Source organism: Aedes albopictus, chromosome 2 (genome assembly GCF_035046485.1).
Source record: "Aedes albopictus strain Foshan chromosome 2, AalbF5, whole genome shotgun sequence".
Lineage (NCBI taxonomy): Eukaryota > Metazoa > Arthropoda > Insecta > Diptera > Culicidae > Aedes > Aedes albopictus.
Window position 1 is genome coordinate 136,930,735 of NC_085137.1, and position 17,953 is coordinate 136,948,687.

The window sequence follows — 17,953 nt, forward strand, 5'->3', positions numbered from 1 at the left end:
ATTAGTGCATGTTTATTTTATTATCTGTATTAACGAGATTTTTAGCCATAGGCTAGTTCATCTCGGGACCCACACTTTACTTCCCTTCGTATGTCGGGAGTGGGATTCGATCCCAGGTCCTCGGCGTGACAGTCACGAGCTGTAACCATCACACCAGATCCGCTCCAGAGAGTACATGTTTGTTCCTCTCATCCATGGTATATATCTTTTAAAGTTCCGTTAAGATTTAAATTAGTGTTTTTTTCTAAACCACATTGTACCATTATACAAACACATTATGCACAGACCATGCTATTTATTAAATATTGAGTGGAAAATGTCTCTTTATGGTGTATAGACGAATCCACATACCAATGATCATTTAAGCAACAAAAACTCTTTAAAAACAAAACAAAGCTTTACATGTGTAAAAAGACGTTATAGTTACCTGATATCCACTCATCTCTAACGGCATATGATTGCTTTGATTGAAAAAAAAAAAAATACGTTGAAATATGCGTTTGCTCGTTGTAAACTTGTTATTTGCAACGCTTTCTAGTTACAAATCCATTAATTTCAAAATTTGATAAGTTGTTGCATTTAAAAGGCACTAAAGTGCCATATATGTGCTGTCAGTGCACTCCGATTCACGCTAGTGTCAAAATTACATTGCAATTAGCGTATGTCATTTGCTCGCCGCAAAGCAAATATGTTGCAACAAGTGAACGGTCGCTTTTGTTGATGGCTTCCTATGAAAATATAGCGACTGGCCGTTGGTTTTTTGGCTATATCTCTAAAACGGTAAGAGATTCCATTTTGGCGTCAAAGAACGAAATGAAGAACAATAATTTTTGCGCTAGGAAAAATTTTGTTCAAAATAATCTATGATACAGACGGTACTTTTATCAGCATTTTTAGACGTTTTTTCTCTATGGTGAAAAATTTTCTGAGAAACTTTTTTCTCAATGTATTTTTATAGGATTGCTGAGGTAATTTGGCGTCGATTTCACTAAAAAAAGTTTGTTCTACGATGCATAGTTTTTGAGATACGATTTTTTGAAGTTTGGGGAATTTTGAAAAATTTGGGAAAATTGTGAAATTTCATCTAGAGTTTTTCGGGAAAGTAGTCCACTATGATTTTTTTGAATTCCAAATTTGATCATATATCCACGACCTCTAGCTCTGGTGAAATTTTCATTGAAATCGGAGACGCTTCGGTCCAAACCTGTTCGGTAATAAAAAAAAATCCCCTAAGGGGCTGTCCATAAACCACGTGGTCATTAGGGGGGGGGGGGGGTTCGGCCAATGACCATTTTGTATGGACAAATAAAAATTTTTGTATGGACTAATGACCACGCGGGGGGGGGGGGGGTTGAAAAGTCCCAAAAAAATGACCACGTGGTTTATGGACAGCCCCTAATGCTAATATTTTTGGAGTGTACGTGTAAATCGCTTGTCGAGATAGGCTTTTGTATCACAGGAAGAACCTACCCTCCCATCTACGCCACTGCCCGCCATCTCCCGCGGGAATTAAGTCAGGTTGAAATAATTTGACAGACAGAGAATCGTGTAAATCATGTCGAAGCGCATGTTTGGCTCCGCAGCGGGACCTAATGATGCCGAACTTATCACGAAACGATCGCGCGAGGACTGACTGGATCTGGAACTGGAAACGTTTTGGTTCGTTCGCTCGTTCGGTTAGCTTCTTGGCACGCTCGCTCGTCGCGTCCGTCGTGGTCGCGGACCGTGATTTATAAGATCGTATCAAATTACAGCACAATTCCTGCACGGACGGGGATAACCTACCTGGCCGTTCTTGTCCATCTCGTTGTTGGTGAGTTTGACTTTCTCGAAGGAGATAACCTGTTTGCGGAGGGCATCCGCACCGATGGGGGTGTCCGGGTGGGCGTACAGCCGCGGTGGCGGAGGAGGATCGGCCTTACCGGCCACTAGCCAAGCCGATCGGTGGTACGCGTAACGGTAGCGCCGGTTGTCGACGGGGACCACGTCTAGCAGGACCACGTACCGGTCGGCAGGGGTCACCTGCCGGAGGGGCCCGGAGAACGACACCCGGACGGTGGGGAACATGCGTCTGGAATGAGAAGAAACCGGGAAACGGTTGATTAGCGATTTGTTTGTTTGGTTGACGGAGGTCTCTCTGAAATGGAGAGTTGAAATTGTTTAGGAATTCCTAGATGATATTTGATAAGTGTTACAGTTATGAAGAATTTCTTTCTGTCTGGATTCAGGAGCGTTCAGGTAGGTAGATATTTGATCTCCAGATATTGTCGTCACAAACACGTTTATCTTTGCATTATAAAGTCATGTGACTTTTACGAATAATCAAGATTGCTGAACATTTGGCAGACCGTAGACCGTATAGTAATTCTCCCAGTACATACTTATAGGTCCGGATAAACTAAGCAAAGTTTTAGTGATCAGATGTCACGATCTGAATTGGGCGAGTGAGCGAATAAATTATATATCGTTCCTTTCCTACAACAACCAGAATGTTGACGTTGCTGGCGTCATTATTGTTATCCAACCAATTGATCTCCATTAAATATGCCTTAAGGAGGTCATTTTTTTGTGTAAGAGCAACTAATATAGTCATCTCCGGACTTCTGATTTTTTCATGTCCAACCCTTAAAAAAACCCTACATATGTGTTCGCGGAATCCTTGCTCTTCAGTTAACCCTTATGTAGTAGATAACTTTTCTCTAGTGCTGCTTAGTGAACGCTATCAGTACTTAACGGAACCGCCCGTATAGAGCTCTAATTCTCGAAGAATAGGTACTATGATCTCTATTTTATCTTCCCCTACAGCGAACAAAACTTCTTCAAGCCTGCATCAGATGACGTGATTGCCCACAACAACTCGTTTAGTTCTCACCTGCTGCGATTGCCAGAACCAGTGGTGCCATCTCCACTACCTTCAGGTCAGGCGTCAGGCGAGGGGTCCACCCAAACGAGGGACCCACCTCCACTAACCAGCATCCATTTTTGCTCACCCCATCATCGTCGTCGCGCATCCTAACCTAACTACCATCACCTAAGGTAAGCCCCAGCAAATATTTGTTATTCCTCTCGCGCTGCGACCGACCGACCGAGCGAGCCACCAGCATCGATAACACCTCTCCTAAAGAGGCAAAATGTTGATGGAATTTAATTAATTTATTATTTATTATCGCTAGTTTACGATTTTTTCGCACCAAGAGATTGTTTTGCATACCTACCTCTCTGGTAGTCTACCTACATCCACTACACCACCGAGGCAGCACATGCCAAGCCACCCAACCGGCCAGCCCAGTCAACCAGCGGCGAGAACTGCGGCGCTCTGCCTCCGGCTGACTGGCTGACTACAGAGCAGAGCAGAGACGAGCGTCTACTGCGAGGCAGGTAGGCAGAGCACGCTCCACGCTAGGGGGAGAGCGAGGTTAAATAGAGCCCCTGAAAGAAGGGTTGCAAAATGCCGGTCGATTCAAATTGGCGCAACAGACCTTTACGACTAGGAAAAACTTGAAAATAAGACACAGAATGTTGATAAATTGGAAAATTAAGAAATAAAATTCTGAAAAAAAATCAAGTTTTGGTGGGATTTGAACCCACAACTGCGTATTGCATTTAGAGCAGACTTCTGGTGGTGTTTACCAGAAAGAGTTATGTAGAAGAGGGAAATGAAGGGCTTTTAAGGTGGGTTACAGTTGGAGTGAGAGGGAGTTCTAGCCCAAGCAATATTTTGATTACCAATTAGTCTTGTAGAGGTTTTCAGGACCGTCATAAAACCTTATACCTTTTAATTTGTTTTATGATGATTCTAATAACCTCTTCTAGTCTATATGACTTAAAAATTACACTTGGGTGAGGTGTCCCTTAGATCTCTCTCGAGTATAAGTCATCTAGAGACCTAATCTACTATTATAACTAGTGATTGTTTGAAGCATTAGGAACAAAGTTTATGTCAACTCAACCTCATTCAACTATGATCCGTCAAGCAATGAGTTCAATAACTTAAGGGGTCTTCAAAAATTCTCTTGGATGTATGTCATCAAATCAACAAATGTAGCTAGGATATCTCGCTGTAATACGAATAAGGAGAGTACAACCCTGAAATGCAGAAACTCACAGAAAATTACCTAAGGTCTCCGTAAAATTTCCTTAAACTTTACAGAAGCTTTTTGAAGTCTCATGAAACTCCCTGATTCCTCTCGAAACGCCTTGAAACGTCTTGAAACCCCTAAAACATCGCCCCTGGGACCCCGTAAACTTCCCTTAAGGTGAATATATAACGAAGCCTTACCTCAAATTTTCAAGAGCACAAATCTGGGGAACCAAAAGACGGATTGTGCTGAAAAGTTGATCGATTGGTAACCCGCTGGTGGTGACCAATCGATCAACTTTTCAGCGCAAAGCAACCCACGGTTCTTCAGATTTGTGCTTTTGAAAATTCGAACTGTGGCTTCGTCATATATTCACCTTAAACTTTACTGGAACCACCTAAAATCCTCAAGATTGCTTTGAAAACCCTAAGAAAACCAGCTGTGTCCCCCGCAGACGGAGTTTTACTGAAGCCCCTTAAAACCACCTGAAATCCCTCAAAACGCCTTCGAACCCCTCAGACTTTCCTCAAACTCCACTGGAGCCCACTGAAGCCTTTCGAAACGTCTTCAAATGCCTGAGGCTCTCTTAAACACTTTACGGAAGCACCTTGAACGGGTGGCCAAAGGCGCTTAAGCCTAGGTTTCATATGAGCCAGAGCATGAGGAGTAAATTCCTATGGTCCATCCCCGAAGGACCAAGCAGCAATGGAGTGTACAATCACTTTCCTAGTATAGTCACTCCCATCGAAACGAAGCCATATTTTTTGTAAATGCATTTCTCATACATTACAAACACTTTCAGACAAGTAAAATGACAGATTGAAATCTGTAATTTTCCAGGATTCTTTCATGTACTGGCTAAACTACTACACTAAACTAGACGAGAACTCTACTGAAGCACCTTGAAGAACCTTGAAACCATCTTAGCCTCTCGAAATCGGATGAAATGCATTGAGTACACTCATAAAACCCCCTAAAGAACCCATAAACCTTTTCGGAGCACCTTGAAACACCCTAAGACCTCCGTGAGTTTCGTACCGGAACCCTCTGAAACCCCCTGTTGCCTCACGAAACGCCTTTAAGTACTTTGAAGCCCTCTGAAATTCACAGAAATGTCTTGAAATACCCTGGAATCTCCCAGAAAATCCTCGATACCCCGTAGACTCCCGTCTACTGATACCCCTCACGAAAAACCATACAGTCGGGTTTCCTATAAGACGCTGCCACCCACTTTACGCCCACCGTAATTTCCAGGTTGTCTCACAACCAATTAAGATCATTTTTGGAATGTGAGAAGCTTGTAGTGTACTCTAATCGGGTGGGCGTGTGGGTGGGCGTTAAGTGGGTGGCAGCGTCTAATAGGAGACTCGACTGTAACTTTTTAAAATGCCTGGAGGATATGATCCAATTTGGTTTGGTTTGGTGGTTTAGATTGGTTATTCTGGTGACAACCGTAAAGTTCGTCACGCTTATAAGGGAGCTCTCGAAAGTGTGACAAGCAAAGTATATTACGTACCTATTAGGAAACTCTCGTACGAAGGGTTGTGAAATTTACCGTGACGTACTATTTTTTTTCCTCACATGCAATGCATCTACTAGGACAGCTCACTGAGTTATGCTGAATTTGTGCCGCAGTCAACGCTTCTCCAACATCCTTGCCCACATATAAAACACAGTGGAGTGGTAAATAAACAAGATCTGAAGCTGCTGCAACAATTACCTCTTCTCATTTCACCAAGCAGACCCTTTGGATGTGGTAGACAAGTTCTCCCTGGGAAAGCCACTCCAAAAAATCTCAGAATATCGCGAGCCACACATTCAAAATTGTGTACAATGCTACTTTTTGTCACCTATATGAAACGTTTGGAAACCAAAAAATAATTAACGAAAAGTTCCTTCGAATCGAAGCGAAGAAAGGAGACACTTGTGTACCTTGCCGGAAAAAATCTTACAATCTAGGAACATCTTTTACAGTTGAAAAAAACAATACAGCATTTTTTAGAAAACAAAAAGAAAAAATCCAGGATTTTTTAGAAAAAAAATGAAAAAAAAGAAAAAAAAATATAAAATATTGCAGGAATCCATTACTAAGTTTAAAGCTTCCAACAAGAAGTCTTCCTCTTCTGTATAAAGAATGTATCCGAGAATAATTGATAAAATGCTTAAAAAAAGTTTGGAAATATTTCAAACTTTTTCAGATAACAGCTTAAGGAAGTCGAGTCAAGTACAAGACACTGAAGACGACCTTACAGTTGAGGTCGAAATACGTATCTGTCAAAGGGTGCAAATTCTTAGTGGAATTCAAAGGAACAGTGCTTAACGCGATTTTCTTTTTATTTAAAAGGAAACTTTGTTTATTTTTTCATCAAAAATATTGCAAAACGTGGAAACATTTTTTTGAGCATTCCTCAATCAACTATTGTAGGAAAAAAAGGCTGGATATTTAAGAAAGTTCCAGACGATACTTCAACCCACTAAGGAAAAAATTGAAAAGAAATTATCTTAAATAGTTGAACGAATTCTAAAAAATTAAAAAAAAATGCTTTTACCTTATTGGAAAATATCCAGAAAAGCAGATTCTCTTTTTCAAGATAACATCGACCAAAGTATTTATAAATATTCCAGAATATTTTAGAAACTCCACTTTTATTTATTTAACTTCTTCTTATGGAACATTTCAGAAACTCCACTTTCATTTATTTAACTTCTTATGGAATATTTCAGAATATTTGCAAATATGTTAAAACGGAAGTCTACTAACTCTTGAAGAAAATTTTTTCCGTAATATTTCAGTTAAGTTTTTTGTTGTCATTAATTTGAGTAAATCTTGGAAAAAAAATGAAAGAACATTTGTTTGTTTTATATTTATATCGAATTTTTCGGAAATTTTTGAGAAAATCCCAGAATGTTTCAAATTAGTTTTTTTTTTAAGTTTTATCGTCTGAATGTAATGTCAAATTTCTTCTGAATACCCAACAGTCTCAAAGAATAAAAAAAAGTATGAAAAGGGTCATTCTTCGGACATTCACGGCCGTTACAGAAGTATCGATTTGAAAACCGCAAAATCAGCAATACATGTGATTCAGGGATACCAATGTTGAATTTTCAAGTAATAACCAGTACTTTCACCTTAAGTGTCACATTTTGTTTTTCACTTTTCAATCTTTTTACACAAATCTCTTTAAAATTGAAAGCTATGTCATTTATCAAAACTATATCGAGGATTATTTATAATTGTTTTGAAGTGCCTTTGTCCTGTTTAAACAACGGAAATATTTTCTTAAAAAGGAAGAAAGCTTTTCTGGTAAATCTTTTAGAATAATTTGTAGTGGAAATTTTGATAAAATCCTTAAGAAAAAGCATGATGTCTCTGAAAATATTCAGAAATTTATAGAATAATTGAATGATAAAAAACAAATTTATTGGTGCAATTTATGAAGGAAATCCATGATGAATTTGTGAATAAATTTCCAAAGAATTAAAGAGAAATACTTAAGAATTTATTTCTGACAAGAAGATAAAAAAGTATGAAACGCCTATTTAGAGATAAAGACATTCTTAAAAAACGTATGATCTGATTATTTTTCTAAATTTTTTTCAACTTTCATAAAGATTTCAGAGAAAAATATCCTTAGTCTGAGGATATCGAAAGCGTCTACGATTTTTTTACAAAATTTCTGCAAAAAACACCAAAAACCCTCCAAAATTTTCTCTCCTGATTCCTTTATTGGGTCCACCGTTTTAAACTCCTCCACGAAACCGTTGCAAGAGTTTTCAGCAGAAAACACAATCAACTCAACAGGAGTAGTATAAAAATATCCAAGATATCAGGATTCATTTTGAGATTCTTCCATGATGAATAATGGAAGTCATGCAGCTCCGCAAAAAAAAACTTCCAAAAGTAAAGTTTTATCAAGAATCCAAGGCAACATGCACCGAATTTTTGGCAATGCCAACAAGTACATCTTCAGGACGTAGTACTTGTAATTCAATATACAATATAATATTTTTTTCTTACAAAATTTGCCAGAAAATCATCAGATTTATAACTGAAAAACTAGTAAATTCACCAAACTAGGATATAAAATTTTCTCAAAATGTCTAGTGTCTCTCTCTCTCTCTCTTCTTGGCGTAACGTCCTCATTGGGACAAAGCCTGCTTCTCAGCTTAGTGTTCTATGAGCACTTCCACAGTTATTAACTGAGAGCTTCCTCTGCCAATGACCATTTTGCATGCGTATATCGTGTGGCAGGCACGAAGATACTCTATGCCCAAGGAAGTCAAGGAAATTTCCTTTACGGAAAGATCCTGGACCGACCGGGAATCGAACCCGTCACCCTCAGCATGGTCATGCTGAATACCCGTGCGTTTACCGCCTCGGCTATGTGGGCCCTAGTGTACATTTTCTCAAAAATTATAAAAAACACCTTTCCTGACCTACCATGAATCTCCAATAATTTTTTCAGCTTTTTTCAGCTAAAAATTGATTTTGGGAATAATAAGGAAATAACTTTAAGAGTTGCCAGCAACGGATCTGTTAATCACTCACTTGAAAATTCGATAGAATAATCCATAAAATTTCCTTTTTTTTTTGGAAAAGCCTCCAACATTTTCTCTGTAATTCATGGAGAAGCAGTTCTGTGATTTCTTCAAGAACTAAACAAGCACTATTTGGTTCAATGTTCCGGAAATGTTATCTTTCTGCCAAAAATCCTAAAAAACAGTTTTTAAACACAGTTTGGCGTTTTAAAATCCAGAAAAAAACAGTGTTTCCAATACGACGATAAAAACGATGAAGCGGGACTATGGTGATTTTCAAGAAGTCTCTCAAGAGCCTAAAATAGGGGGTTCCAAAGTGCTTCAGTGGCGTTTCAGGGGGAGGGGGTTTCAGGAGCTTTCCTAGAGCATTCTGACTGATTTCGTTGGGAGTGTCAGGGACGTTTCAAGGGGCCTTAAGAACGATTCAGGGGGGTCTCATGAGCCATTTGAAGGGCGTCACAACATGGGATTCTAGGGGTGTTTCAAGGAATTTCAGAGAATTTCAGGAGTTTTCAAGAACTTTTCAGGGCGTTCCGGGAAGGTCTGAGCAGTTCATGGGCGCCTAAAGTCGTTTCGAGGTGCATTTCACTGAACTATGTATAAAAATTGGTCCAAATTTGAAAAATGTTCTTTTAAACCCGTATAAGATCAAATCAGTTGAATATATACGTTCTATTGTAACTTTTGATTTGATTGATCTGTTTAAGCTTTGTGTGGAGTAGTTTATGCGTGCACTTTGAACAACAGAAAGCACTTGAAGAAGAAATACGCGATCAAATTGAATGACCGAAACAGTTGAGTCCGCACCCCTTAGGTATTTAAGCATCCCAGAGACCCCATGAACCCTTCTGAAAACTCGTGAGACCCTCTGGAATCTCCTGAGACTCCCTGAAACGCTCATAAGACTGTAAGGTAAACCCCTAAACCTCCCTAAGATCCATTTAAAAGGTCCTAGAGATTTCCAGGTACCCTTTGAACTCCCCCAACACACTCCTGAAACCTTCTGAAACAACCTTGAGGCCATTTTCAGCGCCCCTGAACCCCCCTGAAGTGCCACTGGTGCTTCATGATACATCCTGAACCCCCTTGAAACACTTTGATTCAGATCAGAGGTGGTAGCGGAACCATGCTTCAGAGATAATTAGGAATTGTTAAAAAACCACGCACTTTTTGGTGGTCAAAGTTAATTATTCTCGATTTAATGAACTTAATCAAGTGATAAGATACTAGCGTATTTTTTAGTAAATTGTTCAGAGCAGTCATTTAAACGTCATGTCTGTTTGTGTCGGTATTGTCGCGCTTATCTTAGATTCTCAACAAGCTGCGTTCGAAACGCGCAGCATCAGATCGCGCCAGACCGCGCCCGTATGATTTACACACGGTGTGCACCTTGGCTAAAACTGTTTTTGCAGCCGCCGGGTGGGAGCTGTCATGGTTAATCAGCCGCCGTATACAAATCAAACGGGCACAATCTTTTCGCGATAAACGACGGCTGGTTAAGATCGTCTGCATCTGAGTGATTAAGCTGGGATGCACAATAAAAAAGGGGCAAAATTAATAACTTTTTCTTTCAACATAAGTAAGTCGCACAGTTCATTAAATCGGAGAAGCATTTCCTACCCGTTCCCCCGCTCGCCTGCACAGTTGCGCACACTGCGCGAAAACTGCAACTCCGGCGGATGCAAAAGTGTTAAATTTATGATTATTTAAGGTGCACCTTTTTCGCTTTCGCTTCCCATCCTCAACGCCAGCGCCGCGCCCTTCTCCCAATCATCCCGTGGTGGGCCATCGGCTAGCCCCTCACCCCGATAAGCGCCTAATGGCGTCTGCTGTTTGGGTGCTGGATATCGTCGCGTCGCTTCTCGTCGTAGCCGGTTCATGGCGCAGTGCAGAAGCGATACGGCAATGATTATTTATGTTTTCTCCCGTTTGAAACGTGATTGGCTCGGTAATATGTTTGCGGTTTTGACGTTTTTTTTACACCCGAGTGGGTACCGGGGGGTGCGCTTCGCGCTTGCGAAAAGGTGGCGCCACCGTCGACCACTCGCTCGCTCGTTTGTGACGCGTCGGTTGACATGTCAAACAATAACAAAAACACCCGTGAACCGGGTGGAGGATGATGACGCATTTGACAGAAACGTTCCGATTATCTGCGAGATATCAAAACATCTCATCGAAAAGGGGGAAAAATGGCGTCACCGTACATGTTGGACATTCCGCAAATAACTACAAGTTTACCGGAGCGTTACGGAATGACTCTCTCGGCTCGGCTCGGTTCGGTCTTGACGGGTGCGCGTTACAAATCGTTATGCTCGTTTGAACTGAGTTTTTAAAGATTATGGCGCCATAAAACGTGAACCCCTTGTTGGACAACTCCGGCTAACAAGTTCCGACTGGGTGGTTTTAAGATGCGCGAGCAAGATCAATGACCCACGAAAAAACATTGTTGCCGGCAGTGCAGTGTGTTCTTCGGCGGTAGAATTAGAGAAGAACAACGATGTGGAATTTGTGTTTACAAGAAGGGTTACTGTAGCTCAGAAGAAATTTCAATTTCCCAGCTCATTCAACACCGCTAATGATGCCGCCATCCGTTCGCGTCATACAAAGTTGTGACGGACGAATCCGATCTACTCGGCCTTTTACGAAACTGTTTGCAATTTCCGTCGTTTTGCTTCTTGTACCATTATCCATCGTCTTAATGTATCCTTATTGAAAAATTTCTCACCCGCAGCAGATCGAAAACTCGTTCGTTAATACCATCTCACGATAAAACTACAATAATTTCCCTTAACTATAATCATTAAGCTGTTCGTTTAAATGTCACTATTTGCACAGTTTTCACACACTTGGCACCACTGACTGACCGCACCGAGGCGCCTTCATGCGGTGAACAGTCACACTAGCCGACGTTCAACCTAAGCAGGCCGTTGATTGTTTCAATCATCGTAATTGTCCGAGCGTTGCCGACGCTTGCTCGGTAGCAGTTCGATCGATTCGCAACTTAAAACAAAAAGCCCCTGAAGGCAACTGCATATGGCTTCTATTTAGGAAGGCAACACAATGGCACACAACAAACCAACTGGATGGGAAATGAAGCAAAAACCCTCCAAGAAAGCGAGAGTATCGTTTACTGCTACTACTTAAATGTATGCGGAATAGTAATTGAAAATTGCCATCGGCCAATTTTCACCGACACTCTTCGGTTCGGCGCGGCGGTCCGTCGGTGGTTACCGTTGACTGCTTCGTCTTCGTCGGCGGCAGTTGGGAGAAAAGGCTTAACTGCTCTCGGTCCTTTCATATGTTCGGAGTACCTTTGCGCTGACTTTATCTTGCGATCAGCTGTCAAAAAAGTGATGCACGTCAGGTTTTTAGCGTGCGGAGCTTGTTTGCACTCAGCGTACCATCAGCCAGCGAGCTGGTAGGTTTTGTTTGCGTGGTGGGTGGCCTATTGTGCGTTCAACAACACACAGTGAACGAAAGTTCATTAGGGAGAAATATACAATTTGATCTGATGATATGATGCAGCCGAAAGTATCGTCAAGCAATTGAAATGTAGTGAAACAACGAAAATTAGAGATTTTGATAAAGTTCAGAGCACAACTTGTGCAGAATGTGCATCTTTACAAGTAGAAGCAGTGGAATCGTTAACAGCGAAGTATGAGGATATCGAATTACTGCAGCGCCGCCGCTCTCAAGTAACACTAAAATTACTATCGGAAGCCTAACTTAACCCGCATACAAGTCTACTGTGGAAGGTGGACGAGATCGAACTATCGGACAACTACTGAATGGCGTTGCGTTGCGAAGACATCAGTGCCTTCAACGAAGGATGGAGCAACTTCGACTGCTCTATGGAGACTGCGGACGCAAAGACTATCTGGTTTCTACCGTAAGGAGCCGTAAGAAACCTAAATAATCCTGAGATGGTGCGTCTTTTATGGGACGCGGATGCAGCAAAAGTTTCTGGTATATCACTGAACAGTGTCTTGTTGCATGGTCCGGACCAACTAACATTGTTAACGGCTAGCTGTACTGTTTTGCTTTCGACTGTATTCCATCACGGTTTACGGCGATATAGAACAAATATCATGTGGCCATTCGGCTAGAGGATAGAAACTCTCTACGATTGCTGTAGAGCGAAACTTCCGATCATCGTCGCCTCGCGTACTGGTAAATGCTACGGAACACCAGCAGCAATACCCAACAGCTGTGGAAGGGATATTGACGAGCCATTATGTAGACGACTCTCTCGACAGCTTTGGCAGCGAAAACAAAGCGGAAAAGGTTTCTGCAGAAGTGCAACCGTTACATCGTTACGGCGACTTTCATCTTGGTAATTGGAGGTCGAACAGCAAAAGGGTTGTCAGTACTCGGAGAAACAGTCATAGAAGACAGTAAGAAGCTGTATCTTGAATCAGCTGAACAAGTCGAAAGCGCGCTCGGGATGCTTTGGTCTGCAAGTACTGACTAATTGAGTTTCTCTTCATTATTTACAAAAAAGTGATAATTTAAGACTTATGGCGCTGGCTGGGACAGAGTGGAATTCCTAGGAACGGGCTGTACGACAGTAAGAGCGTGGATTAGCTCGGAGTCCAGGCGCTACAAACCCTTCGTAGAGTCGGGGAGATTTTGGAGACCATGAAAGTTGATGCATGGCCGTCCAAGCTGCACCCATCAGATGAGGCAAACAAATGAAACCGTGAGCCTTACTTCAGTCCGGAAAGCCAGTGGTTCAACGGACCAGAATTCCTGTGGCATCCAGAGGAAACATAACCCAGAAGAGACAATACCGTCTATAACCGAAGACATCAGACCTTGTTCCATTTTGCATTCGTTCCCCAATAGTGGACTTTGGTTGTGGAATAGGATGCTGAGCACCGTAGCCTACGCTTTATGTTTCATTTTCAACATCGCAAAACCCCCGATAAAAGCTTCGTAGTCCACCTTCATTAGCTGAGTTGGTCAGCCCTGAACGGAAGATTTTGCAACTCGTACAACGAGAAAGTCCTATAAATCCGAATCAACGGGATTACCCCCTAGGTCAGAAAAGTAGCTTGGATAAGTTGATACCTACTCTTGTGAATTTGGATTGTTGCGGCACCTATACGACTACGTTGCTGCGGAGAACGTGACCTACGATACCTGGTTTCCGCTAATTCTACCATCAAAGCATTGCGTTGGCAACCTTTTCATAGAAGACTGTCTTCGCCGCTACCGGCATGGTATTAAAGAAATCGTCGTCAACGAATCTCGTGAACTCATCTGGAATACAGTGAATCATGACATCAACGACAACTTCTTTAACTTCAATGTCGAAGTCTCGTGGCCGCATAGGGCAGACTGAAGGATTAGTGGTTTATACAACGCGAATTTTGTCTTCATCTACAAACTATGGGTCTTCTGCTGGATCCGTAGACCGGAGTCTAGTGGAATTGTGGGAACTATCGTGCAAGCCTACTGAAGTTGCGATTCGTACTACGCGGTTGGCAAATTTTTACTGAAACAAAATGAAGCAATGTGATTGAATTCAACATGTGGATTAGCGTGTGTTGATAAGTGTTCTAAATGATGACTTGCTGGTGGGGTTCCTCCCTGCAACTCCTTCTGGGATTCCTGCATGATTTCCTATCGGTTTTTCTCTAGGAATTCTTTCAGGAATACATTCTGGGATTCCAATCATTCTCACTCATATTTGTCCAGAAATTTCGTTCAGGATTTGTCAGAAATTATTTCCGGGCAACTACTTCAGGGAATCCTCCAGATATTTCTGCCAAGATTCTTTCAGGCATTTGTTCCGAGATTTGTCCAGAAATTCTTCCGGGAATTCCTCCCGGAATTCTTTCTCGGAATCCTGTGGGAGCTATTTCTGAGGCTCTTCCAGGAGTTTCTTCTGCGATTCCTTAAAAACGTCCCATCCAGGATCCCTCTAGGCATTCCTTCTGAGATTTCCTTCGGTAAGGACTCTTTAAAGAATTCGTTAAAACATTTCTCCTAGAATTCTTTCCGAGATTCCTACCGGAATTTTTACTGCGATTCCCCCAGCAATTGTTCCTGGGGTTTCTTCAGGTATTTCTGGATTCCTCTACGAGTTCCAGGAGACCTCCAGTCATACCTTCCCGTGAAGGAACTCTTGGATGAGTCCAACAAGGGACTTCTAGAGAAATCCCAGAAAGAGTTCTTTAAGGAAACTCAGAAGAAGGAAGAAGAACTCTTCGAGGGGTCACAGAAAGATCTTTCAGAGGAATATGAGTAGAAACTCATCTAGGTAACCTAGATGGAACTCCTGGTCAATCTCAGAAAAAAAAACTCTAGAGGAATCCCACAATGAACTCTGGCAGGAATCCTAAAAGGAACATCTGGAGGTATCCCAGAAAGAGCTCCTGGAGAAATCGAAAAAGGAGGAATCCCGAAGAAAAAAGTCCTGGAAGAAGCTCATGAGAAACCTTCGAGAGAACTGCTCCAGCAATCTCAGAAGGAACTCCAAGAGGAATCACAGAAAGAACTCTTGGAGTAATCTCGGAAGGTTCTGATGGAGGAATTTTTAATTTGGGGAATTCTAAAAAACTCCCTATAAAATCCCATAAGGGTTACTTCTTGAAAAGTCCCAGACTTCTTTCAGGATTTTCATTCGAGATTCCTTCAGAAATTATTTCCGGAGATTTTCCCAGGAATTAGATCCAAACTCTCCATGAGTTTCTTCAGGGATTTATCCAAGAATTTTTTGTAAGATTCATCCAAGAAATTCATTCGGGATCCTTCCAGATATTCCTCTTGTGATTCCTCCAGGAGTTCTTCTTGGCATTCCTCCGATAAAATCTTCCTGGAGTACTTAAGGTGTTCATGCTGAGATTATTTCAGGAATCCCGGATTGGATTCCTCAAGAAGTTTCTTTGGGGATTCCTTCTTTTGAGATTCTTAGAATCTCTTCAAGAGTTTCTTCATGGGTTCATCGAGAATTCCTTTTAGAATTCCTAAAATAATTTCGGAAGGAGTCCCTCCTGGAATCCCTTAAGGAATTCCTTCAGGAGCTCTTTATTTTAAGGATTTTCACTTCAGAGATTTTCTCAGGAGCTCTTCCTAAGATTTATCCAAACGTACCTTCACCGATTTCTACCGGAATTACTACAGGGATTCCATTTTCCTCTAAGATTTATCAGAAGTTTCTTCTAGGTTTCTCCAGAAAATCTTTCAGGGATTCCTCCTGGAACTTCTTCCTAGATTTCTAAAATAAATTCTACCGGGAATTCTCAAGGATCTTTTTCTAGGATTTCTCAAGGAGTTTTGTTATAAATTCCTCCTATAGTTTCTCAGGATTTGCTCTTGAGATTACTCGTGATTCTTACGTGATTCCTTTAGAAGTTCCTTCCTAGATTGCTTCAGCAATTAATCCTGAGATTTGTTTCGGAATACTTTTCAGGATTGCTTTTGGAATTCCTTCAGGATCGTTCAGGAATTCTATTAGAGATTTCTCCAGAAGTTCTTTCTGATTTTACTCCTAATTCATATAGGCAATCCTTTCGGGATTCTTCAAAAAAAAAAAATCTTGCTATATTCCTCCGAGAACTCCTTTCGTAATTTATCTAGAAATTTCTTCTGTATTGTCTGCACATTATTCTGCCATTCTTTCGTTAGGTAATTTTGAAACTCTCTCAGATGTTTCTAATGGAGATCTTTCTTTAGAATTTATTACTGAAATCCTGTATGAGTTTGTTTCATAGGATGCCTTATGGAATTATTCCAGGAGTTCCGCATGGAGTTCTACTAAGAGTTTCTTTAAAAAAAATCATGCAGGACTATCTTGAGGAATTTCTCAAAAACTTCTCAAAGAATTCTATCAACAAATTTATAAGAAATTGCATCAGGATTTACTTCTGGATTTCCTCCAACAGTCGTGTCAACAGTTTTGACGATATTCACTCCTAGAACACCACTATTACTTTCCAACGCTAATAGAAACGCTCACCGGAATCACAAATAAATTCGAACATCGAACTTCCTCAAAGGCATACCAAAGTTCATCCCCAGTATGTCTTTTGGAATTCCACAAGGATTTAAAGGATTTGCGTGTGGTAATTTCAGCAGAATTCTGCCAACCGTAGACTGAACTGCTTATTTTATCAGGCCAAAGTTCGAACTTCAAATTTCCGTAGTTCCTAAATATCAGCCAGCATTCCCTTCGGAAAGGCCCAAAATTTGTAGTATCATAACTTATGTAGATTTACTCCGGAATCCACACAGCGAGTGAATGAACTGCCGTTGTCGGTGGGAGAACTATGCATTTCGAATTCTATCAGATGACACTACCCACGAAGGCCGAACCAGCTCTCCTGATGGCTCTTTTGAAGTCAAGGTCCCTGGTCATCTTTGGTTTTTAACAACCGTGTCCGAAATACAACGTGTGTTCCATCTAAAACAAAGGGCGCCAGGTTGAACTGCGGGAACTATCGCGCGATCGTACTACTGAGCGCTGCCTACCTAGATACTCTCTCAAATTTTATGCCGCCGTCTATCACCGATTGAAAGAGAGTTCGTGAGGCTGGATTCATGGAAGAACGCGCTACATCGGACCACATGTTCGCCATCCGCCAGGTGTTGCAGAAATTCCGCGAATACAACGTGCCCACACATCACTTATTAATCGACTTTAAATCGGCTTTTGATACAATCGATCAAGACCAGCTATGGCAGATTATGCACGAATACGAATTCCCGAATCGCTTCGACTCGCGCAGAGGGTAACGGCAAGTTAATGATCTCTCGTGCTTGCTGTTTAACATTACTTTAGTTAGAGGGAATAATAAAGAGAGCGGAAATAAACACGAGTGGAACGATTTTCACGAAGTCCGTTCAGCTGCTTGAACTCGCTGATGATATAGATATTATAGCTCGGAAATTTGAAACAATGGTGGAAACGTACATCCGACTAAAAATAAGGCCTGGAGAATCGTATTAGTCATTTATGAGTCAAAAACAAAGTACGTGATGGCAAAGGGCTCCAGGGAAGTATCACCGCGCCCGCCACCCCGAATTTAAATCGACGGTGATGAAATCGAGGCGGTTGAATAATTTGTGTACTTGGGCTCACTACTGACCGCCAACAACGACACCAACTGAGAAATTCAGAGACGCATTGTGGCAGAAAATCGAGTTTACTTTGGACTCTGCAGAACTCAACGATCGAACAAAGTTCGCCTACAAAACGCTGATTAGACCGGTAGTCCTCTATGGGCACGAAGCATGGACTAGTGCAGAAAACCACCGCACCCTTGGAATTTTCGAACGGAAGGTGTTGCGTACCATCTACGGCGGAGTGCAGATGGAAGACGAGACTTGGA

At 41.5% G+C, this 17,953-nt stretch overlaps 1 protein-coding gene across 1 annotated transcript in view; it reads right to left on the reverse strand.

Annotated features, from left to right (window-relative positions):
• The window catches only part of LOC115255405 (T-box protein H15-like), a 209,511-nt gene that overhangs the window by 87,508 nt on the left and 104,050 nt on the right, over positions 1-17,953 (reverse strand). Inside the window, exon 3 of the mRNA XM_062850500.1 lies at positions 1,786-2,071. Coding sequence (XP_062706484.1) covers positions 1,786-2,071 — 286 coding nt within the window. The remainder of the gene's footprint in view (positions 1-1,785; positions 2,072-17,953) is intronic.